We start from the raw sequence: 27,833 nt of genomic DNA, 5'->3' as shown, positions 1-27,833 counted from the left end.
TGCAGAATGTGCCCAGTGATACAAGGCAGAGACAGGCAGAGCTGATTCAAGATAGTGCTCAAACATCCTGTGTGGACAACACTATTGTCCAAGGGGAACCAGGGTACCATCAGTGCCATTCACACCCAAGATATCTTTGTAGCTTAATTAAGAGGGGCAGGGGGAGGGGAGGCTATCTAAAAGAATTCTATTTTTCTTGGAAAAGCTATTTCAGTTAGCATGTGTCAGGACACTCCACAAAGCTACCATTCATTCATATATATATATAAAAATATATATACACACATATATACACATACACACACTGACAAAAGCACCTTATGCTTAACAATGCTGTTTCTAGGGATATGGAATGAAAGTTCCAGGTTTTGCAGACATAAAGCCACTTACACTTTCTTTCACTGCTAGAGTTGTTGAGCAGTATGTTCGTGCTGTGATCAAAGAGCACCTAACAGACAAACTTTCTATCATTACAAATTCCTCACAAGAAACAGCTGAAAACAAACTTCTGTCAAATAAAGCCTCATCCCTGCTAGGCCACTTAAGCATTATATTATCTGCCTGTCCCTTGTTGCCAAGCAATAATGCCATATAATGCAGAGAAAACTAAGCACACGACAATATTTTAAAAGTGAATACAATGACCTTTTGCAATAAAAATTATTTGGAGAAAGGTAGCTTAAAACCTGCAAAGATGCCTCCTGGTCCAAGGGGGAAAGTTAGAATGGCAACAATTGTATTGGCACAGTAATTAAAATGAAGAATGAAGTTCATCAACACAATCATATGTATCTCATCAGTTATAGCAGGAGTCTGCTGTAGTTTAACTTGGTGAAAGACAGAAAGCCATTGACCAGTGGCAGCATAATAGCCTCCTATTAAAAACAAGAATTGAGATGTTCAAGGACATTTGGAACCTGTGGAATAACTTTCAGTGTGAGATAAAGGCATGAGACAATCTGAATTAATGAACACAGTGCTTCATGATATGGTTGGTTTTGATCCAGACAAGACCTTCCAGGTTGTCAAATAAAATGTTTTAAAGTCTGTTGAACAAGACCCCGTAGCAAGGAACCAAACTGATTAGAAATAATCAAAATAGAACAAGAACGAAGACGTAACAATTTGTTTTAAATCCTCTCCCCTGAACATATATGTAACAAGGCACATTAGGAGAAATATCTTGAATTACTTTATTAATCAATTTGACTTAAATACCTGAAATCAGTTTTCTCACAATTTAAGACAATGGGGAGAAGTTTAAATTGTTACAGATGTCATAATTTCATTGTCTACTAAAGTGCAATGGTTGTGTGCCAAAAAGTACAAGCAGAAAGTAAAAGACAAAAGACAAAAAAAAAAAACAAACCACAAAGAAGTTTTTGAAAACATTCAAAAACAGCGAGACCATATGTTTTCAGCCACATTTTTAAAGCAATTAAAAGTAAAAATAACAGTGAACATATTTATAAACCTGTATTTTAATTTGTTCCCTGCAAAGCCCATAACTTTGTATGTTTTTCAAACAAGACTTTGATGCTTTTAAAGAAAACAAATAACATTAGCATTCCCAGTACTTTAAAGAAAGGTATGTGGAATAAGATAAAGCCAGACAGGTTAATTAATTATATTTCTGAAGTACAAAGCAATGACTGGATTGCAAGTTATATTTTAAACATACTCTTTTAGGTGTGCAGTAGGTGCCAGTGTTTGTGACAGTCCTGAAAGTGTTTTTGACATCATAACAGCAAAACCTTTGAGTGATTTACTCCCCGTCGTCATTAAGAGACAACTGCTGAAAAGCATTTAGTTGAGAAAAAATGTAAAAGATTCCTTATTCTTCACAGAACTTTATGCCCTTTAAATTTTGCATTTCATAAATAGTCATTAGACTTAAATTTTTTCTTTACTCCAAACACTCATTTATGACATTTCACATGCACAACACCACTCAGTCCCTTTTAAACTAGAAAAGCACAATCTACTGAAAGCTTAAGCATTTGAAAGTTCCAGGTATCTTAATCTTTACAAAGACAAAAAGTGTTCAGAAACAAGGTAGTAAATACATTAGTGCTGCCCCAATTACAAATTTTTGTTGTTTGGTAACTATTTTATTACACTTAATATTTTTCTTCAGTAGAAAACCAATATATCATTTTGTTACCCCTCTCCATTTTCATCATAGATGTATTCTCTGAGAGTTTTTTATATTTGTGTGTTCCTTACAGAATACATGTAGGGGTAAGGGTCCTACCAGTGCTTAATTAAGCATAGGGAGTTTATTTGCAATGAGTACTCTTTTTCTGAGGTTTGCAGAAGGGCTGGTAACCATCTGTATGTTTAAGACAAAATATTTTTGAGGAAAACATCAGTTTAGGATTTGTTTGTGCATATACAACAGCTTGTACTTAGTAACCTTCATATAGTCTCCTTAAACTCCTGATTTCTGACAGGCTAAAATCATGAAGAAATGTGCCAAAGAAAACTGCTATGAGCCATTCTTCACATAGTGCTAATTATATCAAGGTTCTTAAAGCTGTGGTTCTTAAACCCCATCAAAATCTACATTTTGAAACAGATCTAACAAAGTTAGATCTGTTAAAAAACAGTTAAAAAACAAAGTTGTTTTGAATGCTGAACAAGATTATTCAGCATTCAGAGAGATTCTTCTAATACACGTAAGTCATATGAAATATCTTGCTATTTCACCTGAATTCAAGGAGAATTGTGCACATTCACAGAATTCTTCTACATTCCAGAGCTTACCCAGCCACCCGCTCAGAATTAAACCCCAAGTTTGGCACACGCAGCAACTTTCAGGACGGCCCCTCTGTTTAATTCCAAGGTGTTAAGGACAGTGATCCCATCACCAAGCCTGGCAGCTGCTGGAGGTACTCCATCTCTGCTTGGCACACAGGGATCCCCCCTCACCCGTGATGGAGGCACGTTAAGGCGCAGTGCAGGAGTGCAGCAGTTCCAACGCTAGAGGACAGCCTGATCATTTGACTGAGCCTCGAGATTTGTAGTGCGCTTTCCACATAGCTTCCTTCCTCTTGCACTAGAATTCGAGTTCATAAGCTGATGAATCCAATTTCAGGAAGCTTCTCTTCAAATCAAAGATGTTTTTCTCCCCCCTTTCTACATAAGTTTCAAAGCGTTGCAAGAATTCTTGAGAATGAGATAATTAATGTCAGTACTGTCTGTCCAACGCCAAAGACAAGAGCTTCTAGGGGAGCCATATTCTTTCCTGCTACTCTGTAAATTCCAGCTACTGCAGCACCTAAGAAACACAAGGAAAACAATGATCAAATCACAGAAAAAGCCAAGGTTTAAATATGTGACAAATTATCTACTCTGTGTGTCAGCTATTTATAGAACATTACCAAACACTGTATTACTTCATGGCATTACACAATTATCAGCCTTGCTTGTATTTTTATAGTTAAATATATCCTTCAGGAATGATTTTCCCAATTGAACCTGATCAACTTTTCCATCATCAGTTTAAGAAAATCAAATCTTGTTCTTTCCCTGTACACATCTTCAATTTTTTATTTTTTATTTTTTTTAACATTTTTTGCCTTACACCAGTTTGAAAAGGTAGCAAGGCAGTCCTCTAAAAATTGACCAAGTCTGAAGAGTGGTTCTGTACTGTTTGTATAGGCAGGGAGAAGACAAGAACAATAAAGCTGCTAGTGTCAACAAAACAATTGTAAACACACATTTACCAGCTTCATTTAATACTTCAGATGAATAAACTGGTCATACCATATGAATTTATTTTGACTTAAACTACTGAATCGGAAACAATTGTTTAGCAAATCCAGCAAAAATGTCAAAGTATTGCAGTGTTTTCCATAAATGTATATGACAGGAAATTTCTAACCAGTACAATTAGATTTTAAGCTATAGCACATAAAAAAAAAACAACAAACCAAAACAAACTAAACAGAACATTTTTCTTCTACAGCTGTGTACAATATTTGAAATATTTGAAATATAATATCAAGAGGCCAGGATCAACCAAAACCAAACCCAAAACTTAATTGTAGACCTTCAGTATGCATTGTCTCAGATGCTATCTAGTCATAATTAAATGCCTTCAGAGATCACAGAGGCTTTTTCAGGCTCAAAGAGAACTGAAAAGTCATCAATTTTTTTTCAAATAATATGCAAGAGGTTTTTAAAAAAAGGGGGATTTTTTTGTTTGATTGTTTTGCACAGTCACTAACAGGAATAGACTGCTGGAGTGATCAAAAATCCATTAGCGACACAGAAATACAGTGAGTTCCAACAGATTTTCTGAAAGTACAATCAGCATATCTGAATCATCTGACATCTTCAAAAAGTAACATCTCAGTTTTACAGTAGCTTTAGGAAGAGTAGAATTCACAAATGATTGTGGCCATAACAGTATTTATAAACACTATTAATCATAATGTTAGGCAATTTTTGGGTTAATTTATTTTTATTGTTGTTTTTTAAAAAAAAAAAAAAAACAACCAAAAAACCAAAATCACATATTCTGTAAAGTATATTTTGTCTGAAATATCTCACCAGAAGGCTAGCCTTATGGTATTTGACTCAGCTACCTTTCATAAGCTTTTCCCATTTCTTCCTTGGCTAGCTGCTGTTAAAAACTGAAAGAGATCCTTTAGACTGAGCCCACTACTGACATTAAAATTATTTTTCAGATTGAACTCTTAAAGCAAATTTAAATTGGCCAGAAATGTATACCAGAATTGTCACTACTAGATCAATAACAGAAATTTTGGGCTTTGAGAAAACAGAGATACTCTGGGAAGCATCCAGAATAAAACAATAAAAATTTGGTAGATTGCTAATTATGTATTATTACAGAAATAACAGTGTGCAGAACAACCTGTAATGCATAACCCAGCACAGCTGGTATAGAGCCAAAAGTATGTACAATAGGCTGCCAATGAGGGAAATGAGAATTTGTCACCAAAAAGGAGTGTGCTGGGGAAGAGGAGGAAGGACAGACCCTTCTGGATCAAATACAGCTGAAGTCCTTGCCTTAAGCTGCCTGCTGTTTATATATTCTTGTTTGGCTTGGTGGGAATTTTTTTGGTTGCTGTTTTGTGGGTTTGTTTTTGTTAGGTTTTGTTGGGTTTTGGTTTCAGGTTTTTTGGTTGTTGGTTTTTTTTTTTTACTGTATCCCCTGTTGATAAGTAATTTTTTCATACTGTTTTTAATGACCTTTAATTTCCATGATTTTTCAAAGCTTAGAAATGGAGGAATCTCCTGCCTTTCTATATGGTGGTAAAAAGGTCCCAAACATCACAAAGTCTGAAAGATCTCCCTGAGCAAAATTAAACTTACATTGTGAATAGTCTATACTACCTTCATTCTCCTACACAAACAATGCTGAAGACTGGAAATACAAAGTGGAAATTGAAGTCAGTTTGCTGTTTCAACTTCTTAAGCACTGGACCAGGCATATTCAAATAGCTGATATTTCAATTCACATCTCCCAGTTTGCAACACCATAGCTATTAAAAATCCTCTTTAATATTTGATCACCATAATTTGCCTTCAAAAGCTCCCCACAGAATTTCTTTCAGTATGAAACAACTGAGTTCTGGCCAGAAAAAATACTTCAAGGTAGAAGTACTTGCCTAACCAAGTTGCAATGCTCTTTGCAAAACCTTTGGGAACAGCATAACAAGTCTACAGTCTAAGCTTAGAGAAGTTCTCAGATGAATATGCCCACAAACAGGACTGCTTATGTGCTAAATGTTTTGACCTGAAAAACTGGATGCCAAAAATAAAACTGTGTTGCTCCTCTTTTTATGCAAAGATAAAAGACACAAAGTACTTTCATTTGAGAGACACTGATCCTGAAACCTCCCCACCACCACAGAAAGCTGTGAAAGTCTCTGCTCAGATCTCTCAGCACCATATTTCCTAACTTCAGTTCTTAAGAAGTGCTCATGCATGCCTGACCTTGTAACAGGCCACTCCCATTTTAATCCTAAAACAAAAATCAGGAAAACATATCAGGCACTCAACTAGTTCCAATTTACCTTAGAAAAAACCCCCAAAACTAACAACCCAACACCCCCTGCAAAAATCCAACAAAAAATAGTTATACTGTACTGTATTAGATGGTAGAAATTCTAAGCTGACAAATTTGTAGCAATTAAAACAAGCCTTTGAGGAAAGTCTTAGTGAACCTTCTCATGACATTTGTATTTTTATTTAACCTTGAAAAACAATAGTCAGGAAGGTCTTTCAGCAGCAATAAGAAATAATCTGTCACAAATCCTCTCTGAATGTGTCCAAAGCTGATAGTGATACCACTATTCTGATAGCCTGGGCAGAACACAGGAAAACCAAAATGAAAGGTAGGAAGTCTTGCCTTCAGACTATATGGTGGTTGCTAGATTTATGGCTCCTTACCCTCAGAGACCTTTCAAGTTAGGCAATCTTTTCTGCAACACTGAAGATTTTGGGGCAGAAACTACTGCTCAGTTAACATAGGCACCATTCAACACATGGATTTTAATGCTGAGAACTCCTAACTATCACTGTTTCAGACAAACACACTACTTTCCTGAAAAAATAACATTTACTATTTTTGCCCCCACAACAAAAAACTCAGCATGCTCCTACTTGCTTGGGAAAGCTACTGTAGTCCTTTTATAGGTTTGATAAACAGAGTTGGACATGATAAAACCAAAGAATGAATAAAGTGTCCTACAGGTTTTATGGCCCATATTTCAGTGCTGACATAGATAATGAAATTTCTTGGGAAAGATGGAAAAGCAGCATCTGGAACCAATAACTCTAGATGAAGACAGATTAGCAGCATTTCCTCAAAACATTCTTGGCAGCACCACTCATGTCATATTTGGTCAGGCGTAACTACATAACACACTCCTACTTTTTGCAATATTTTAAAGACGAGTGTGGTTTTTAACTACAGCTCCGTGAACCTTCCGGCTTGAACAGAAAAAATGGTTGCATCTATCTGAGGATACAATGTCAAGAAATAAAAAATGTATCTTGAGTGGAAGTCATTCATCTAATGCCAAAAGAAACTCTGTAACAGATGCCCTTGACAAATAGTACTTCACCTCGAACATCAGCAAAGCTTAATTTTTAATTATTTTTTTTTTTAGGAGAGGGGGAAGTCACTCTATAACTATTGCAAAATCCTTAATAAACAATTAACTCAGAAAAGTAGTTTTGGTTTTGTTTGTTTTAGAAGTTAGATGTAAAATAGGAACAGAAAAAAAAAACAAAAAACCAAACAATGAAAAAACCCCCAAACAAGAACAAAAGGCAGACTTACTAGTTATCATTGCTCCAGTTATAGAACCCAGAAATCCAATGCTGACCACAATGACAGAGATCAGCCTCCCCTGCCTATGCCTCTGCAGCATCACAAACATTAATACTCCCACAGCACCATGGACAAAGAGAGAGGAGAAGAGCGCCCAGAGGAAAACCCAGTACCACATCTCTGAAAGAAAGCAGTCAAATAAAGGGTTAATACTTTTTAGACAAGAAGTTTATAAGCAAGAAACTTTAAAACATTGCAAACAATCAACAGTAAGAGAAAAGCAATACTGATTTCCATCTTAAAAGTGATACATGTGACACCATCTGCACATGTTCAAGACTCTTTCCTCATTTCAGCAGTCTGTCAGAAAGGATTAGCTGTATTATGTTAAAATTTATAAAAAAGGATTCTGGCAAAAATCTTAATTCAGATGTATTTTTACAAGTAGCCATAATTCCTTTAATGGCTTCTTTAAATAGTGCTGATTGCAATTTCTTAGTAGGCATTGTAACTGCTTCTGTAGAATGAAATACTCTCTGACTCAAAGACTGAATGAGGAAAAACTCAAGAACAGGTTTGGGGTTTGTTTGGGTCGTGAGTTTTTATTTTGGGGTGGGTGTGGATCTTTTGTCGTTTCCCAACCCTCACAAATAAGAGACAGCATCAGGTAACATCAGATGGGAAAACTGAGATTAAAGACTTTGGCTTATCTACACCCAGGAGCTGCATTAGACTGTTTCATCAAATTAGCTTCAAAGATGCAAATAAAAACACTATCATTTCAACAAGAAATTTTAACACAACTCCTTGCTTCTAATTGCTTAGTACAGAACTTCAGAGAGAGGTAGTGACTATTATTTAAATTACTAAAATGAGCATCAGATCTTGAACATGTTTGAAGCACACACATCTCTTTGAAGAATGGCAGACAGGATGAGTACCTTCAAAGAAAAGATCTGGAACCATCTATGGAGCTACAGAATAACTCAAGAACCTTTCTCACTTGATGTTTCTGAAAACATTCTATGAATCAAAAGGGTAAGTAAATTAAAAAAAAAAATCTCTTTTGTTTTAAGTCAGCTACAGTAGGTATGTATCATTACAGAATTTAGCAAATTAGGGTACATATTCCATAATCCCATGACACTGTCATTAATTCAGTTTTTGCTGCAGTTCCCCCTCAAAAATAGAACAAAACAAAAAACGCCAGCTTCCTTACAAAAGCAAGATACTTAGTGCTTATGAGGCAAGCCTGTATTAATGTAGCTTGACTCATATCAACTATTGGAGGAAAAAATACAACCCAATTAGCTAATTTTAAAAATACTGAGCAGCACAAAACATACTGTGAAAAGATGCTGAGAAAAAAATGTTGCTACACAATAACCACAGCCCTGGGAGCCCATTGTCAGTAGGATATGTATATAGATAGCACAGATACAGAGTTTAAGCTTTTTTTATTTAGCAGTACTTTGGGAGTAGCTCAACCCTTCCCCTTTCACACAGGCATAAATGGCAACACTATGCCTGCCCAAGGATGTACAACTCCTCTAAATCATGATAGCCAAAAGCACTTTTGAGAGAGCAGCAAGGAAAGTGGCCAGCAAATCTGCATCCAATTAACACTTCAACTGTAGTTCAAGGGGCAACTGTTCCTTCTGAGTGCCTGGATACATGCACCCACATCCTGAGGGAGGCTCGGAGCAGCTCTCCTGAGATCCTCCATCCCTTCAGCCCAGGCCCCAAAATGGGTCTCAAAAATCTTGGCAAAAGGATAATGACCAGGGTACTGTTCCCCTAAATGAATGTCTCATCATTCTCAAAAGTTACTGTGACAGAACAGTAGCAGAAATGTCAGGTAGTCACCCCACAAACCCCCTGACTAAAATTAAGAAAGACTGACCCAGCTAATGTGTGGGAGGAGAACCTCTCCTGCTGTCCTAACAGGCCTGGTCCATTACTAGCACAGCCTGGGTGTTTCCATTGTTTCATTCAAGTGGAAGCACGTGAACAAGAGGATTAACCTAAGATCTACCAAAACAGAACACTGCAGCCCTGTCAGACCTACAGTTTGACAACAGGGAAACAAACTTTAGGATTTATTAACCAATCTGGACCAAGAAAGTCTGCGGGAATCTGACACAGTCATACCCCGTGATTTCTACAGGATTTGTTAGGCATTGCATCACCTTTTAGGAAATTGGTGTTTGTAGGCATTGTCAACCTTTTTCAGGTAGAAAAGACAAATGATTTCCAGTCCCAGGAAAACTCACTAGGATGACTGTATTTTTAGAAGAAAATGAAAGCTTATGGGAAGGTTAACTACTCCCCTGTAACTAAGAAACCAAAAATATTTACAAACTCTTACACAACAAAATAGCTCCACAGTGAGCAACTATCTTCGGTCTTATTTATGTTCCAAATAAGGCTCAAGGAAAATTAGCATCACCCCTCACTTTATATTTAGGGCAGGAGGCTTGGGAATAGAACAAGGACCAAAATGTCCTGTTGGCTAAAGGAATATAAACTTCAGTTCTTTGTAACACACTTTCTCCTCCTACTCTTTAAAGCAGCAGGCATATTGAAAAGTTAATTAGAGAATATCCAGAAATATTCCTTGTTTGACACAAAACCAGCTGTAGCTTTGTTAAACTATGACCTCCCTTCATTAAAACATCACCCAGGTCTTAGGAGCTGAAACAGGATAAATCACTTCCAAGCACCTTCCCCAGGAAAGGCCAGAAGTTATCCTTTCTTATCCTCCTTTATTTACTCTTTCTGTGCCTGCCAGTCATTTATTTACAATTTATTTACAGTCATTTATTTACTCCTGTTCGTAGGGTGAGTGATGAAGCCAGCCAAGTAATTTGTTTAACAGAGATGAACAAGGTAAGAAGAGAGAGACAATATTTCCAGCAAATTAGAGGAGACCTTAAGCTCTATTCACTTAGAGGACAATGTAGACACTCTTACCCTGATACAGTGAGGGCAAAGAACTATTCATGTTCTGTAAAATTCAATATCATCTAACCTCTGAATCACGAAGTGAGATGACTCTCAAAAACAATGTGTTAGAATAACACTGAAAGACACAAAGAATGGGTTGGGAAAAACACTGAGAGGTGCCACTAAATAATAGAGAAAGAGAATATGGATCTCTGAAAACAAATGGTCAAGATTTCACTTGTTCAAAAATGACTGAGTAGTTTGATTGCTAATTGACTTGCAACATCTCTAAGGAAGAGGAAGTGAGACTGAAGTGTCTCAGCTATTTATGTCCCATACACTGACTGATCCTTTAAGCAGCATAAATTTATGTATTGCTACCCTAGCAAAAAAAGCAACTTCAGTCTTTGTGCAGTTATTCTAATCAGCTGGCTCTTTTGACAACATGAACTGCACAGACAGAGCACTTTGCTGTTACAGAGGTAATGATTTACCTCTATCTATCAGAGAGATTCAAATACACACCTAGCCTCAGTTTATTTAGACATGTCCTCAAAGAGCATCCCTAAAGAGACATCACTAGCATAAAATTAAAAAAAAAAACAAAAAAACAACAAAACGCTTGCAACTTCCTTTGGTTGACCCTAAGAAAATGTCAGAGTTTACTTTTAGTGTATCCAGATTCCTTAAAGTCAACAAAAGACAACAAACCTATATCAAAATGCCACGGCTCCTAGAGAAATACTAGCTCCCTAGGAACTAGGGAAGGCACAGTAATTTAAAAGCACAGTGACATTCAGTATATTGCAAAGATGTTCTACTAATAAGAGCCACTGAGATACATTTTTCACATTTAAAATTCTTAGTGCTTAAACTGAATAGAAGATTCAAGACAGTGTTTATATTTCTTTACTCTGGTTTGCCTTAGTTGGGGAAGTTTTTTTCCTATCAGAAAAGCTGCAACGCTCAAATATCTTGTAATTAATGCCCAATCACACCAGTTTTAGTGTACTTTGTTAATTTTGATACTCACACATATCAGATAGAAAACATGCATACATTATGCTTATGTACTACAGATACACATTATACATATCTTAGTGTAGGCATTCACAACATAAAAGATTAGGAAAATATTTTTTAATGCATGTTATTGTTTATAATGATATTAATATCACTTTCATCTTATCAAGACTTGAAGTTGCAGTCCATCAAGAGTTTCATCTTACACAAGGAAAGTAGATAAATGATAACATTTTCAAATATTATCTATATATATCAATATGCTGCCCTACTGCCACTCAGTTTCAGCAAACATTGAGTATCTCCTTAGTCCTTCATCTTCAGCATTTTTCCTCTAGTTCTAAGCTTGTTTGGCCAGATGAATAATGATTGCCCACAACATGTCATAAATCAAGTGATTTACTCCAAAACAAAGTGTCTCTCTATGTCCAGTCCAAACTCAGTACCCAGCCTACTACTATTAGCTACAGAAGTAAGTCAAGCAATAAGCACCTCTGCTAAGAATACAAAAATACAAATTTAAGTCCACAACGTAGCACACATCAAATTTAGAACTAAAAAAAACCCAGTAATGTTACATTCCTGTAGCTTATAAACTCAAAGCACTCAGATGAAGTGACAGCATATCATACCTGCAAATGTAATTCAGCTCTTTACATGCTGCATTTTTTTCTTCAGCACCAGTTCCTGTCCTTAATTACTGTATTAACTTGTACTTTCAAAGTTATCAACAATGCACTCAAATTGTTGTTTGGAGATGCTAACATTTTTGCTTCTTTGAGTGGGGAAAAAGCACTTAAATCTTAAAGGACTTAAAGGAGCATTTAAATCTCAAATTACAGACTAGTCCTCTCAAGTAACAGCATAGGGAGCAAAGAAAATCCAGACAGTCTGGGACAAAGGAGCACAGGATGGAGCTTAGGAGCTTCTATTAGTGTTAGTATTTTATTAGTATTATTATTGTCAAGTCCTTTATTGTGGAAGCAGCCTTTAAACAATTTTTATTTTACTGGATACTAATAACGGGATTTTTTCCCCTGCTTTTGCAGTTCAAATTCAGCTATCTGATTTGCTCTAGCAAACCCTGGTCTAGCACTAATTCTAAAACACAACAGTTCACATAAAAGAGGTGTTCTTGTGATTTACTGGAGGATGTAACAAAGAGTGAGGCAAAAGCCACTCCACCTCTCCAATGTCTCCTAAAGCCTTACTTTCACCTCCCAGGAGAGGTCAGGAAGACAGGAACCAAGCACACCATGGTGGTGGACCTATGTTGAGCTAAAAGGAGCAACGCTTGCAGCTTTAGCTGTTACTGGTGTGATGTGTATGTGGCAACAATGAACCTGTCTGTAGTCTCCTGAGCATCTGAGGCCACAAGTGAAAGACAGGATTTCCTTTCTTTATGTTGAACCTGATTCACAAATATGGTATAAAAATAATCTTTTGCACTGACAAGAAAAAGAACCCACCAAAACTAAGCTATTAGGGTATGAAGCATCCCTGGCTTAGGCTGGAGTTCACATCAGGACCCTGTTGAAAATTTCAGAAAATTAACATACTTTTAAGAAGGATGCTGATAAAATTTTGCAACGTATTTGTGAAAACATAATCAATATGGTTTATCTCAAGGAGATAAATCTTTACTTGTGCAACTAAAAAGACCACAACTTTAAGTCCAAAAGCAGTCAGAGGCAGTCTTGAATATTCATGGAAGATGGTATATTAATGATTTTCTTTTCCCAGTATTGTGTAGAAGGTTCTCCTTATACCTCACAGAGGTGCAAAAGGGAATGGATTAAGTAGCCAAAGAAGATAAACGCATTCACAAACCAATTTTCTTAGGTTCTGAACAAAGTTTACTCCAATAAGTAGTAAGAAAGGGCTTATGTAACCAGTTCAGCTTTTGGTTAATAATTATTATATCAATATACATTCTGTCCTATGGAAATTATTTTTAAGTCCAGTGCAAGTTTTGGACTGCTGCTAGTCCATGAGAACATTGAGCTCAACAGGTTATGGCTGTAAGAGCAGCCTGCATTTAAGCACCAATTTAGAAACTGCAATTATAACTGTCAGTGACACATTCTCCAACAACACTATGATGGATAAAAAATTATTTTTCATATTTTTAAGTTAAGAAGAAAGAAATCCACATTAAAAATGCCTTATGCAAGCCCTCATCTTATTGCAAAAGCACTGAGGAATGAACTGTTTTTAACTCTAGGCATTGAATTTCATAGAAATGCCTATGCTGCATAATGATCTAATAGGAAGAAGTTTATAGAGGATGTCTGGCACAAAGCAAAGCAAAACCCATTGTGAACTTTTTCCTTTAAGAGCACAAGTTTTTAAAGCAGGTACGCTAAAGTGACTACTCAGGAAGTGAGCTGTATTTAGTGTGTCACCACACTAATACCTGGAAACTTTAATTATCAGACACACACTACAAAGTTCACAGATAAGATAAATATTAAAAGGTTAATCTTTTTTTATTACACTAAGATGCATCCTGGAAGTTAAAAGAACAAGAAAGATGGTCACTTTCTCTTTGCTACAGCTTCAACTTCAGCTACACCTCTGTTTTCATCTCACTTCTTCCACCTTTAAAAGATTAAAAAAGAGAACAGAATGTATCTATTAACCATTAATATATGGTTACATACAAAAAGATGACATAACACTCTTTCATAAATATTGGAATATTTCCATAGCTGTTTAAAACCCACCCCTACTCAACATTTTCCACTAATCTATCACCACCTAATACACCCCTACAACCGAGTAGAAAGAATTTACTCAGTTACATCTCTTTTATTGACAGCCAATCCCTGCTTGTTCAGAGCTGGGAGCTTACGTTTTTCTTTACACACGGACAGAATAAGGGAGGATACCCCTTTCCTCTGTATGCCTTGGGTCTCACGGTAGTCCACACCCATTTGTCAGCCTGAGACTGAGCAGAAAAAAGCAGTTCTTGGCAAAAGCCAGCCAAAGCTCCACTCTCCTAACAGAGGGTGAGGACCTGGCTCTACTTTGGTTCACGGGATTTTTTTCTTAATAACTCGGTCTTTAAGAATCACAGATTGTTAAGATTACAGCTACTTGTCAGAAAACAACTGTCACCTAATTCACTCCCATGGGTCTCGTCGTCCACAGGGGTAGTGGGGGAAGTCTGTGATTCTCCACATTCAATTTTACGGTCCTCTAGTTGTTTTTTTATAGCTGTCAAATGCCAGTGAGCATATATGCACAAGGGGAAAAAAATAAAACAAAAAACCAACCACCTCCACAAACACACTCCAGCCTTCCATACATATTTATTTATACACTCACACACACTTTCTCTACAATCCTTCACTCACGCAGAGGTACCCATCACTCGCACAAACACGCACACACACACACGATATATCTCACGGAACACGCATGCAGGCACCCGGAGAGACTCGGGAGCACAAGCCCCGGCTCTCCCTACGCGCGGCACAGGGAGACCACCGCCACTCCCACGCCCTCCATTGTGCTCCAGCCCCGGAGCGCCCGCCCCGCGGAGCGCACCCTCGCACCCGCACGGCCCCGTTACCCGTGAGGCTGCGGAGGACGGTGCCGTGAGCCCACAGGCTCAGCACTTGCTGCACCGACAGGTTGATCATGGAGTTGTCCCCCGCTTCCACCTTCATGGTGCCGCCGCCGGGCGGGGTCCGGCAGCCGCCGGACCGCGGGGCGAGAGGGAGACGGCGGCGGCGAGCAGCGAGAGGGCGGGGAGGCGGCGAAGGGAGCTCCGCGCCGCGGTGGAGACATCGAGGACGGAGTGGGGGAGGCGGCGGCCGGGGGGAGCCGGGCGATCTCGGGAGAGGAGGGGAGCCGGCCGCTGGCGCTTCCCCGCCGCTCAGGGGCAGGGCCGGGCGGCGGAGCCCATCATCATCACCACCATCATCATCATCATCATCGCCGCCGCAACCTCCATCAGCTGTGGTCGCCGCCGCCTCGCCGGCGGCATCGTCACCCCGGTCACCGGCATCACCTGGAGCGAGGGCGGGGCGGCGTGCCGTCCCTCAGGCGGGCGGCTCCATGCGGGAGCGGCGGCGGGGAGGCTCCCGGAGGGGAGCGGCGGGAGCTGAGGGAGCTGAGGGAGCTGAGGGCGCGGGAGCGTGAGGGCGGCCCCGCGCAGGCGCGGCCGGAGCAGCCGGAGGAGGAGTGCGGCCTCCTCCCACCGAACGGAGAAGCAGAATTCGGAATCACAATTTGACTCAAAGAGAGCGGGAAAGACTGGGCATGTCGTGGAAGCCCAAAGAAACTTGCGTTAGCAAGAAGTGTGTCAAATAAAATCTGTACACACACACGTGTAGATCTAAAGGGGAAAATAAAGTGATAACCCTCCATGGTATTAAAGCTGGTATATAAGCTGATGCTTCTGAGGGCGTTTAAGCATCGGAGAAGAGCAAAATGCGGAATCTGAGTTCTGATGGGAGCAGTGTTTTCACCCTGCTGTCCCTCTGAGCCTCGTAGCTCCACCGTCACTGTGGCCGCAGATTAAAGCCACCGAAGGTTAGAAAACGTCAGAAATCGTGAGCGAATCTTTATTCCGTGCCTTTGTGGTTTTTATGCAATAAAGAGCGTCTTTAAGCTGGACGCGGCTTCTTTCAAAACTTCTTTTCTTTCGAAGCACGGGGTGCACGGTGCTTACCGATGTAAAAGCCAGCAATCATCCCCCATCCATTCTTAAATTCGCATCCCTAGGCCACATTTAGTGCACACGCTTCCTCGCTGGCATTTCTTCAACAGTGCTTGCTACAGAACTTCGTTAACATCATTTTATGTCAGCATCCTTTGATGGAAAGTGTTGAAGAGGCAAAGCAACTCATAATAAAATTTGCAATTTATGGATGAAGAGCCATGACGGATAAATTCAACTAATATGCTGCTTGATGCCAATGACCGATTTTTTTCAGATAGATTTTTGCAGGATGTCTGATTCAGGGGAATGCTCCCAAAGCCTTTTGCAGCTGACAGTGCTTGGCATTTCTGCAAGTAGGCAATGAGAAACTCACAGGGAACAGCTCCCTAGGGGGCTCTGGGTTTCACTGATTAAGCATGGGATGTATCACTGATGGAGAAAGAACTCAGCTGCTGGGCCAGGTCCCTGTTCCATGATCAAGGGAAGGTCCTCTCTCTTCCTCTTCCTGTAATCCCACTGCTTTACAGCTGTGTAATTCAGGCCTTACAGAAAACAGTTCCCTTCATTATACAGTAGTGATTCATTTTTAGGGCAGAATTATTCCATACTTGTAGGGCTAAGTGAGAAAATAGCATATAATTTAAATTTGAATGTGAAACATACAATGAATTGTTTAGGAACAGTTTTTCTGGTTTATTCTTTTTAACTTTTGCATGCCAAACTCTGAGAAAACAAACATTTTTAAATGCCCTTTAAAAAAAAAAACATCCCAGCCCCAAAATTTATTTTTTGCTGTAGACCAATGTCCCAAGAACAAGGTATACTCTGCAGGACACTGTGGTGTAATCAAACTTACCGAAAAAAGGAAGAGTACTTTTGGTGACCATTTTCTCTAATGAATCTCCTACTGACAGATGTCAGCAAGACTACCTGATAGGTCAGAGGCATGCATGGAAACATGCATGGATCTGTAAGCAATGCTGCAATGGTGCCTGCTGACCTTTCTGCCTGCACATGGATGATTTTCTTCTGTTCCATACAAGGAAGAGCGCATGGGGAATACTGGCTTTGAACCACTTGTGTTCAGAACTTGCTGGAATACCTTCCTCAAGGTTTTACAGTAGAAGTACAGGACACACATTCATATAGAGGTCGAGAGGGTATCTCTGTCTGCAGTATTTGCTCAGGACCATTTTTCAAGATTTTGCACATGCTTCCTCCTTAGAGACAGAGATTTGGAAACTAGATTCCCTGAGGGAGGGCTGATCATTCTCCAGCAGTGCAGGGACAGTGGGAACACAGAGCTGCTCCTCTCAAGCCCTAGGAGAACAAACCAGCTTTCTTCTGAAGAGAGATCCACCAAAACCACAGTCCAGCTTCCACTGAAACTCCCTGTAAGAGGCTAAAAATGGTTATCAAATCTCAGGCATGCAACATCTAAATTGACCTTTTCTATCAAAAACCTCCAACACACTGGGACAGTGTACAAGTGATAAAGGGACAGAGACTCATCATAAAAGGGGACATAATTCATATAATTTATTCAACTTAATCCTCAATCCATTATCCAGCAGGTGAGCTGGATACAAATTTGAATACAAATTCATCATGTGAAGACAAGGCTAACTGGATTATTCAGGAAAATATTGCTAAAGTACTGACTTTAAAGCAAAAAAACCCCACAGGGTTGGTACATGGCAGTGATGTTTCCCAGTAGCACAATACTGGGAGGAGGTCATTCCGGAGGAACAGAATGCCTTGACTGAGGCAGCCAAAATGAAAACAACCAAAATTCACTTTTGCAAACTGTAGCTTCGTAGGAGCAGGGAATTGCAGCCAACTCTGTCCTCAGCAAGACGTCCCACATGGGTGGTGTTGCCACAGAAGTCCTGAGTGTACCAGCTCCCTGCAGGGATTTTTATGAGCTCCGTAGGCAGCAATGTTCAGAGGCACAGCGATGATGGCAAGGGATTCCCAGCAGGGCTTAGGTTGCTGCTGAAAATGTGACTCAGGGGAAGGATATACCACAGCTGCTTGAGCAAGGCAAGCAAAGGTGGTGAGGGCTGAAAAGATCTCAGGGAGGAGAAATCACAGTGGGCAGCACTGTCCTGATAATTAAAACAGGAAGGAAAGAAAATAAGAAAAGAAAAATACCTAAGAACATAATCTCAGAATTTCATCAGATAAAGTAGTTCCTTAAATTACTAATGGTTCAGAAAAGAGAAGCAGTCTTTTAGCAAGGGCCTGGTAAGACCACTTCCACCTCTGTGGCACCTTGAGCGTGGGGAGGACAGGCACAGCAGAGACTGTGGGGATGGATCAGGGAAGGTGACGGTGTCAGATAGGTTTGCTGGTGGGGTGGCAGAGGGAGGGCTGGCAGCTGGGGCATGACCAGCTCTGATAACCCTCTGCAGAGCAGGCATCAGGAGAAGCCTTGGAACTGCAGGGAAAACAGCAGGGGAGGGGAGACAACCTGACAAAGAAGCTTTCACAATTTGTATACAAATCCCATGCTTCCACTGCTGTGTGGTATTCCAGAGGCCGGGACACAACCTTCATGGTCTGCCTGACAGCCAGCCCTGAGCCACCACAAACACCCGAGAGACTCCAGGCCTCCTTTTCACATCCAAACCTGCCGGTGAAAGGGTCCATGGGGAGCACCTGAGAGCTTATACAGGGACTGATCTTCATCCCAGATGAGCTAATTTTCCTTGCCCCACTGCCCTGTTCCCTCATAGCAGCTGGGAGGTTTGGGAGCTTCCCCGTGCTGCGTGTGTGCAAAGCACTGCAAGGAGCCAGCTGTAAACGCTGACTTCAGCCAAAGGAAATCAGTTTTACAGGTGGAAAAGTAGGGTCAGCTTAGTTTCTCTGCCCTGCAAAAGATCAGAATACGTCTACATAAGCTGTTATTAACTTCTGGTATTGTTTTCAGAAGCTGAAGAAATAATGATGAATTTCATTGGAGAGCCCTTGGCTGAATAATTTTCCACTTGGAAAGGTAATGCTTCTCAAAATGAATTGATTTCTTAAGTCACATCTTTTTAGAGAAACAGACGAGACTGAATATGTTCTATTCCCATGCTCTGAAATGAGTATTTGATTTTCCATAGTGAATACAGCTTTTCATCATAGTAAAACATCAAAATCCAAGTAGCAACCCCTCCTGGTCCCCTTGAAGAACAGAATTCTCACTTGAGATCTTCTAGCCAGAGCTGGCCATGTAGATTGTCTGGCACTGCAGTTAAAGATCTGTTTTAACTCAATGGATAACCCCAGCCCTGTTCATATATGCAGACATTTTTCCCCCATTTCAAAGGGTTGTTTTTTTTTGCCTTTGACCCAAGTCACTGACAAGACCTTACAAATTCAATTAATAAATTAATGCATCTGACTTTAGCAATAGATTTCTTCCTACTTGCCCCTTTTCCAGGCCACTAATTTATTCACAGCAGTTACTACTCAGTCAGAAGAATTGGCAGTCACAGCTAGCTGTGGCTTGAGAAGTGGGTCTTTCAGGGATCCCTGGCCTCCAAATCTCAGCTCTTAAAAGGCTGAAACACGATCTCAGCCGCTAACCTCGATGACGGATGAAGATGCCTGGACAGCCATGCAGGAGAGGAAGGAAGTAAGGTGATACCACGGGCTAAATATGTCAGCTCTCCCCAGCGTGAAAGCAGCATCACAGGTTGATCTAAGGCATCCAAAATCCTTCGGAGCCGCTCCCGGGGCGGCAGAGGGAGGCAGAGGTGCACGGGAGACTTTCCCCACGCCCCGGTAGATGGAGCGCTGCGGTGCCGAGAGCGCTCCGCACAGCCAGCTGCACCCTGTGCCACCACGGGCGATGCCTCCGGAGCGCTCCGGGGCTTTGCTGGCCACGCTGTTGCAAGAACATACCTGTGGATACTTAGAAACTGCAGTTAGGATTTTTTCTTTCTTTATTTTTTTTTTTTAGTTAAAGCTTTGGAGGAAAAAAAATAAGGAAAGAGTCTGCTTAGTCTGTTTAGAGAGTATCTTTCTGTGAAATACATTGATTTTTCAGCCAGTAGTTCACATGTATTAAAATGCCTGAAGGATTGGACCCACCATGAAATAGAAAAGTCCCACTGACTATGCTAAAAAGATTTGTCAAGTGCGGTCATAAATAAAATTACCTAAATTTGGATCTAATTTTTTTATTTTTTACATTTAAATCTGCGCTGCCTAAAAGATCAACTCACCCATTTGTTTTAAACAATACCATCATTCAGCACAATAAGCTTTCTCCTGCTCTGCACACACTGACACGTGCACACACACACACACACACACGTGTGCAATCACACACCTGCAGCAGTTTAAAATAAGGACTACTGTTAATATCAACTATGTGGTTACTCATTAAAGAATTTAATTACTCTTTGTGAACTCCTTCACAGGAATCCTTTCTCATGACTAAGAATGTTATCAGGGTTCTTGTGAAATCTAAATTATCGTTTGTGTTTTCCTTTATAAGTTGACTCGCAGCTGGCAATTATCTGTTAAAACTGTCATTAGGAGGCATTTGGAACAGCCTAGCAGGGACAACCATCTTTCCAGACATGGATGAAACCAGTTTCACTGTTCCCTCTGAAGATAAGGTGAGGAACAACTTTTGCTCCTTGTTCTCTTCATCGTCATATTCAAAAAGGTTGTTTGGCTAAAATGCAAAAATCTTGCTTTCAGCAAAACTTATTTCTTTCAGAATAGCCCTCCCTCCCCCAATTATTTTTAAAATAACAGACAGACTCTCACAGTCCATGTCAACAATTTGATGCATGGTAGCCACATCAGGTTTCTCATATGCTTAGGTCATTAGCTAGCAAGAACGTTGTCAAGCTATTATTCTTGAATTATCCTATTTTTAGATTGGTTTGGAGTTGCTGGAAGTTGGATAGAGAGCCCTGTTTTTTCATTAAACTAATTTTTGTTTACCCCTCACATAAGCATGCTACAGTCCAGATAGTAGACAGGCATTTATTTAAGTTTAGCTTCTACATACAGCCCTAAGCTCTGGCTCATCTGATTTGCAGTATGTTTGCATTTTTTCTCTGATTCAGAATCGAAGAAAACTGAGCTTCAAAACATCTGAGTTTTGTTGAAGTACCTGTAACTTCAAGCTTCATGATTAAAGCCATATCTGCTGGTGTTTATCCATGACCTGTTGCACCCTCACACTGAGCTCCTCCCCTCCCCTTGTTTGCCTCTCAATCAATGCGTTCTTGATCAGGCAGGAGGGGACACATCAGCATCACAGAGCAGGACATTTCCTCAAAAATTCCAGTTCTCCCTCCCTATAGCAGTGCTTTTCGATACCACAAACCTGCAAAACCACAAATTTTCAGTTCCTAAGCAGGTCCTTCTCCCTCTGCCCCAGCATCCTCTAAAGTAACCTGGAAACACCTAATTGATTTCAGTGGACTGCACTTCTAAAAGGTGGAATTATCTGATCTTATCGTGTCTCCTTTTCATCTGACAACTATAATTATGTTTAGCAGAACTGTTACAGGTGTTTCTAGAGATTCAGCTGCCTTAGGGCAGAAACAATTCTGTTCTGCCGTGTGTTTTTGTTCCTCTTCAGTACAGGCCAGTTCTAACAAGTCCTACCCCCTTATTTGATTATCCCAGTATGTTTGAAGCACTGATTTACAGTCCTAACTGTCCTTTTTATCCATACAATCTACTTCAGAGAATGTCTTTGAGGGCATCTCCTTCATTTTTTTAAAAAACACCTGTGTTGTCAACATTTTTTAAAGTCTGCTGGTTCCTTCAGCCCTACCACAATCCCATGAAATTCAAAATCTGACTCTTGGTTTTAATTTATGGTTTAATTTGAAATTTTTGGCACCACCGTTCCGACCATTGTGAGATTCCCATTTGAATTCCTGGAATTTTCAAACTATTTTAACAAGTCTTCGAATTCCTGTCATCCCCTTTAGATTTTCCTCTCCTAGTTCATAGTTCAAGCTGATCATATAAATATGTCACAGAGGTATGCTTTCAAAAATACCTCCCTCTACAGTGCTGAGAAAAACTCAAGGTAGACATAAAGAGGGAAAAATCCAGTGGTTTGCAATGTCAGCATTACCTCTGCTCACTCCTACAGCAAAAGAACCACTGGAAAATAAAACCAAAATCATGTGGAACAACAGGTAATTGTAACAGTTTTGGATCAGGCCTTGATACTTCATAAAATTCTGCATGTATGATCCAATATGACACCAAAGATTTTCCTCTTGTTTGTACCTGAATACTGCCTGACTCTTCAGCAACATTATTTCTAAAGAAAGGAAAGAGCAGCACCTCTGAGGTGCACAACCAAGAATCAGGAGACACAGCATTTCTTTCTAGACCAACCTTATGCTGACAGGTGAGTCACACAGCCAGATTCACTTCAGGCAGTATCACACTCTGTGCACAGCCCTCTTGTCGCCAGTGGCCTTGGGAAGTGCTCACTACACAAAGAAGTCGCCTAATTCTGTTTGTAACCCCTTTGGTTTTTGGTTTCTACAACTGGAAAAATGAGATAACCTTACTTGTGGGGTTTAATTCATGGACAGTTTGAAATGCACTGAAAACTCCAGACAGACAGAAATCAGAAGTACAAGGTATTGCCAGAGATAAATACTTTCAAGGTGGCTTTGTTATTGCTCTGGCTACCTGCCCACAGAGCTTTGCATGCAATTTAATACCACCAGGAGAAGAAATATTTGATTTTATAGAGTTGTAAGCTCTAGCTGATTAAAAAAAAACTTAAGTGGGGAGGGGGAAAAAAAGGTGAAGTACTTGACTGAGCCAGTATTTAACACCTGTCCAGATGCACTCTTCCAGTCCCCTGTAAAAAGGGCTGTCATGATACTCAGTAGTCTTAAGAACAGGGTGAAAGAGCCAGGTGAGGATGGGAAGTGTGCTCTCTCACTCAAAGGATGAACTTAAGTCACTAAGCCTGGGCTACAATGCCCTCTTTGATCTAATCTAAGAAATCTCTTTCTTACAGGACGGGAAAATTTTGCCATTTTGGTTGTGCAGAGCACAGAGAGCTGATAGAGACTTGAGCTGAGAGGCGCACACAGCACAACATCCTCTTGCCACCCCGGGTCTGGAAGCAGCCTGGGCACGCTTGCACGGGGCTGTGCCCAACAGGAGGAGCTCTGCCTTCTGCATTTCATTCTCCTGCTCTGACAGCTCAAGGAATAACTCAGGCTGAACTACATGAAAGTAATGTGCACCTGCCTGCATGGAAGTGCCTTAGGTCAGGGGCTTTTGCAAACAAATGTACTCAATGCAGGCCAGGCACCCTGTCCAAAGCCCTAATTAGAGGTGTAGATCACAATCGGTGTAAGGATGCCCAAGGCTGCACTGACCCTGAAAATGACCATCCTCCCACCCTTCCCTCAGGTCCTCCCCCAAAACAGCACTGACAAAGCCCTGCAGAGATTATTCTGAGACTAGAATAATAAACGGAGTGGTCTGAAAACAAATACACCTGTAGGAAAGGAAATGAATGAGCAGTTAAAGTGGCAGCACTCTGAAAATGTTTGTAGATGGAACTGTACATGAGTATGTCCTAATTCCTTGCTTCCTGTGGCAATAGTGGAAGAGAAAGAAGTAAAACAAACTTACTACTGCTAGGAAGGGTGGGATCTGACCCAAAGTGGCAACAAATGCAATGGTAATATTCACAGTTTACACAATTTTACACAAGTTTACAAAAGTCAGCTTTTAACTGAGGCAGCTGCTATCACCCTGCTCGAAAAATAACTAAAGTCCTGGTAAGATTATAAAGACCATCTCACAAACATTTTCCTCACCTGATGCTTGCTTGGTAAGCATCAGAATCAGTACAGCAGAATTCAGGTAGCAGTTATCACAGAAATGATAACACAAGATAAATGCATAATGTGAATAAACTTCCCAAAGACATCAAAATTTAAATAGGTTTTTTTGTTACATGCACTGAATAGTGAACCCACTTTTAAACAATGTACAGCTCAAGGAAAACAACACAAAAAATCAGAAAGAGTCTTACAAAAGGGAAAAGTGCCACAGGTAATTTTTTTACATGTCCTTACTCAGACATCAGGTAAAAAAAGTTGACCGGTTTCAGACATCCATTAGCTGTCTTGTCCTTAGATAGTCTTTGGGAGCAGAGAGGTCAGGAATTAACGTACACAAATATAGAACACTTGAAAAATATTAACTAAAGCTGGGAATAAACTATTCTCTAATGGAGGTCTCAGACCTGATTAACAAAGAGAAAAACTGAATCAGACTTTCCAAGGGAAATGTACACAACAGAACTATTCCTTTTAGGACTTGATTTTAAAAACTGGCCAAGAAGAGATTTAATTTTGTTTACTTAAACAACTTAGAAAAGAAAAATGTCCCATTGCTTTACTGCTTTGTCAGACAGATTCCAGAGCAGAGGATTAGCTAACTGTTTGGTCTCACAGTGCGTACACACACGTACCACCTCACATCTGAAAGGGGAACTCGGTCAGTTTGCAAAACGAGGAGAAATGCATATTGGCCCAAGTTCTCTGTTTCTGTCAGCCTCCATGGTGAAGCAGCACAGTGGGTGAGGGCATCAGGGAAAAGGTTTTAAGCGTTGGTTTCTACTTCTCACTACAAAAGAAAATTTAGCCTTTCTGTTTCTACTCCTTCACATAGGAGCAAGCAAATGCAGCTTCTGTAAAACCCACAACAGTGCTGTCAGTACTAACAGCATCAGTATTATAAATGTGTTAGCAACTAAATCCTCCTCACTAGGGGCTGAACCCCTGGGACAGCACGAACCCTGGCACGTAGCCTCCCAGACAGACTGTCTGTCTGGGGAGGAAGTTGGAGAGAGTGGCTGTAACCTTCTTGCAGCCAGAGCTACCAGAGGAGACCGGAGCTGCTCGGGATCCCGGTGGTGCTGGCTGAGGAGAGCTGTGCTGCCAAGTTGGAATGGTTCTACACTGTCCACCCACAGCTCCTTCTGCCACAGTCCCCCTGGAGAGCTGCCCCAGACTCACGGCTGCCCTCCCTTCACCCACCCTCCTTTCCTGTCTGCAGGGCACTGTGCTGATAACTGCAAGGTTTGCCCAGGGAAAGGTACTCACTGAAGGTGTACCTTAAAGTCACTGCTTGCCTTCCTTTTGCATGCAATCCTCCCTACAACTCCTCCCTCACCTTCAGCTCTTCTTCTTCTACATGTTCAGAGGCAACCCACTCTGTCCAGCAGCATCTATAAGCAGGCAGAGGATCTTTGAGCCTGGAGAAACAATCCTTGCTTTAAAGCAAAGTTAAAGCATCTTTTAGTTGACAAATTCATAGCCTATTCCTACAGTTTTATAGTGGAAGGTGCTTTGATCACTGACTCTTCTTAGCTGTATTACTCTTATTTTAACCAATGCAAGTGCAATCTGCTTTTTAGGCCAGGGGCTTGCTGGTTGTATTAAATTTTGATAGTGCAGTTTTGGAAGGATTTCTAAGAAAAAAATCACTGCTAAATGAAGACATAACTTCAAAATTAGAACATCACTCACATTTCCAGACTGAGCTGAGATGTCACTGGCAAATGGTGAACAGGCAAGGCCAGATGCCTCACAGTGGTGAATTGCACCTTATGCCCCTTTGTAATGTGCCACACTGTGGCAAAAGCTAATCACATTCAGACTAATTTTGTAAGAACAAAATGTTAGGGAGATCTTAAAAGACAGAGAAAAAAGAGGCAGGCAAAGGTAAACAGGCTGGTGTATGTTATGTTTTATTTTTCACCACAGACATCATAGCTGCTGCAAGATGCTGGGAGAAATTTTGTAGCTTCTGGTGCACCAGATGAAATTGGTTAGGTCAGGTGATTGCAGGGATGGGATTTAGCAGAACAGACAATCTTTTTGATTCTACCCTCCGTGGGAGTCTTTTTGCTAAGCAGGAGGTTTACACTGATGCTGGATCCAGTGGTTTGCAATGTCAGCATTACCTCTGCTCACTCTGATCTCCATGGAGTGGACCATAAATACAATGAAAATACAAAAAGTTCCAAAGGAACATGTGGTGGAAGGAAGGTTCTCACACCCCATTTACTTTACTCTGTTACAGACTTCAGTATTGATAGTGATGCCATTTGTGAAAAACAAAATTGTCCAACAGAACTTCCACCTGCCAAGGTATTAAAGAGGAGATATCCTTAGTGCTCAAACATTTGCTTCAGTACAAAATTTCCATTCTAGGATGCTAATTGGACAAGCCTAACAAGAAAACCTAACAAAAGGTCAGGGGGTGTTGTCCAACCACCTGGACAAGTAAGTCACAGCAGCTGTTCTTATTTTCTGCAGAACACAGCTGGATTTGGTCTTCTATTTCAGGTAGATAATACTAAATTTTACACAAACGTGTCAGCACCTTTAAATGTAGCCAGGTAAGGAATGCAAAGAGCTCAGCTTCAGGGAGGCATATTTGGAGAGTGTAGTCATATTTAGGCTCAGTTTTTACCAGGTTTTTGCAATGAGGCATGATAATGTAAACCTAAAGATTGAAATTCCACACCAGAGTGAGTAGTCCAAAAACACAGTGCTCTGATGGTGTTCCAAATATGTCAAAGCTTAGATGGCCCATAAGTGTTGCCTGGGCTTTAGTCAGGCTATCCACTTAAGGCTGAAATGTCACCCTTGATGAAAACAGAAATAACAACCAAAAAAGCACATTTCTCAAATCACTCCATTTATCACACTGCTTTCTGTTGCAGTGCCCTACTGGGTTTCACAATCAGTCAGGCTTCTTTCAATATGCTCAGGATCATGGAGGTCTCAGTGGCAAATTAAAAAGTTGCCTTTGAGATAACACCAGATGTGCATCAAATGTGAAGGGTGAGCTCTTTGTGTAATTAACACCACAATTATTATAGCCAATACACTGACTAGTCCAAAACACATCTTCATGTGACTCACATAACAATACCAGAAGCCCAGAAAAAGCCTGTTAGTGACTATAACCTGCTGCTTTCAGTGTTATAATGTCAATCCCCTGAATTTACTTTGATTTCCTTTCTGCTTCTTGTACTATACCACTGGGCACAGCCATTTGCTCCCTTTACTTCTAACCTTCATAACATTCAGCTACAACTCATTTTGACTCCTCTGCTGGCTCAGCCATAGACTGAACTGGGAGCAAAGTTCAAATTTCAAGCCATTATATATATATATATATATATATATCCATATCACATACTTGTCCTTGTGCACCCTTTATTACTAGTCATAAGGAAGAGATCCTCCATATGCCACTGTAGGCTTTGGCTGAAAGACAATTTTATTTTACTTTTTGATTTAGTCAGTGAAGACAACAAGGGGATTGAGCTTATGAGAATCTCTTTGGGTACAGTAACCAAACACTGACAGACATGTGAGTAATTCAGCATTGGCTTTGTGGCCAGCATAGCAAATGACATTGGAGAATTAACGTTTCATTGCCCAAGAGCCCACTTACAAATGCAGCTGGAATTAACAACTGCCTGCTGCGGTGCCCAGCAGTAGCGATGAAGGAGATGTAATATGCTTTTAGTGCTGTTTGGTTTTCAAAGCAGTATTTAGCTGGGAATGCTACACTGTAAGTTCCCTGGGAGCCAGCAGTTGAATCTGATTTCACAGACGAGAAACACGAGAGCCTAAAAACATTTGATCTACCGGATATTGCTGGCACTGCTTACTGCTGCCTTCTAAGAACACGGACCTCTGTCACGTACCTTTCCTTAGGGCACAGATTGCTTTCTGCCTCGCTCAGGAGGAGGAGGTTACCCTAATGAAAATGCAGATGTACCTTACATTATTCAGGAGGCCATCAAAGGCTTTGCATATCCTTTGGCAGTTATGTAAGATATGATCT

At 40.4% G+C, this 27,833-nt stretch overlaps 1 protein-coding gene and 1 long non-coding RNA gene across 2 annotated transcripts; one reads left to right on the top strand and one right to left on the bottom strand.

Annotated features, from left to right (window-relative positions):
* Nucleotides 1-1,169: 1,169 nt before the first annotated feature.
* TMEM170B (transmembrane protein 170B) lies at nt 1,170-16,348 on the bottom strand. Its single transcript, XM_023947523.2, has 3 exons — nt 14,856-16,348; nt 7,319-7,489; nt 1,170-3,280 (listed from the first exon to the last, which is right to left on the bottom strand). The coding sequence occupies exons 1-3, from the start codon at nt 14,950-14,952 to the stop codon at nt 3,150-3,152; spliced, it is 399 nt and encodes a 132-aa protein (XP_023803291.1). The 5' UTR covers nt 14,953-16,348; the 3' UTR covers nt 1,170-3,149.
* A 3,326-nt stretch (nt 16,349-19,674) lies between these two features.
* On the top strand, nt 19,675-26,698 carry LOC147655720 (uncharacterized). The gene is made up of 2 exons (XR_015290439.1): nt 19,675-20,566; nt 22,963-26,698. It is a non-coding gene; the product is annotated as an uncharacterized LOC147655720 (long non-coding RNA).
* Nucleotides 26,699-27,833: the final 1,135 nt, after the last annotated feature.

Source organism: Cyanistes caeruleus, chromosome 1 (assembly GCF_971803275.1).
Source record: "Cyanistes caeruleus chromosome 1, bCyaCae1.hap1.1, whole genome shotgun sequence".
Lineage (NCBI taxonomy): Eukaryota > Metazoa > Chordata > Aves > Passeriformes > Paridae > Cyanistes > Cyanistes caeruleus.
Note: the sequence above shows the minus strand (reverse complement) of the source record. Positions and strands in the feature narration are given on the sequence as shown.

Coding starts and splice junctions, on each gene's coding strand:
- TMEM170B (XM_023947523.2), bottom strand. CDS start 14,952: ATGAAGGTGGAAGCGGGGGACAACTCCATGATCAACCTGTCGGTGCAG. Junction 7,490..14,855: donor CGTCCTCCGCAGCCTCACGG/GTAACGGGGCCG, acceptor GCTTTCTTTCAG/AGATGTGGTACTGGGTTTTC. Junction 3,281..7,318: donor AACTGGAGCAATGATAACTA/GTAAGTCTGCCT, acceptor TGTGTTTCTTAG/GTGCTGCAGTAGCTGGAATT.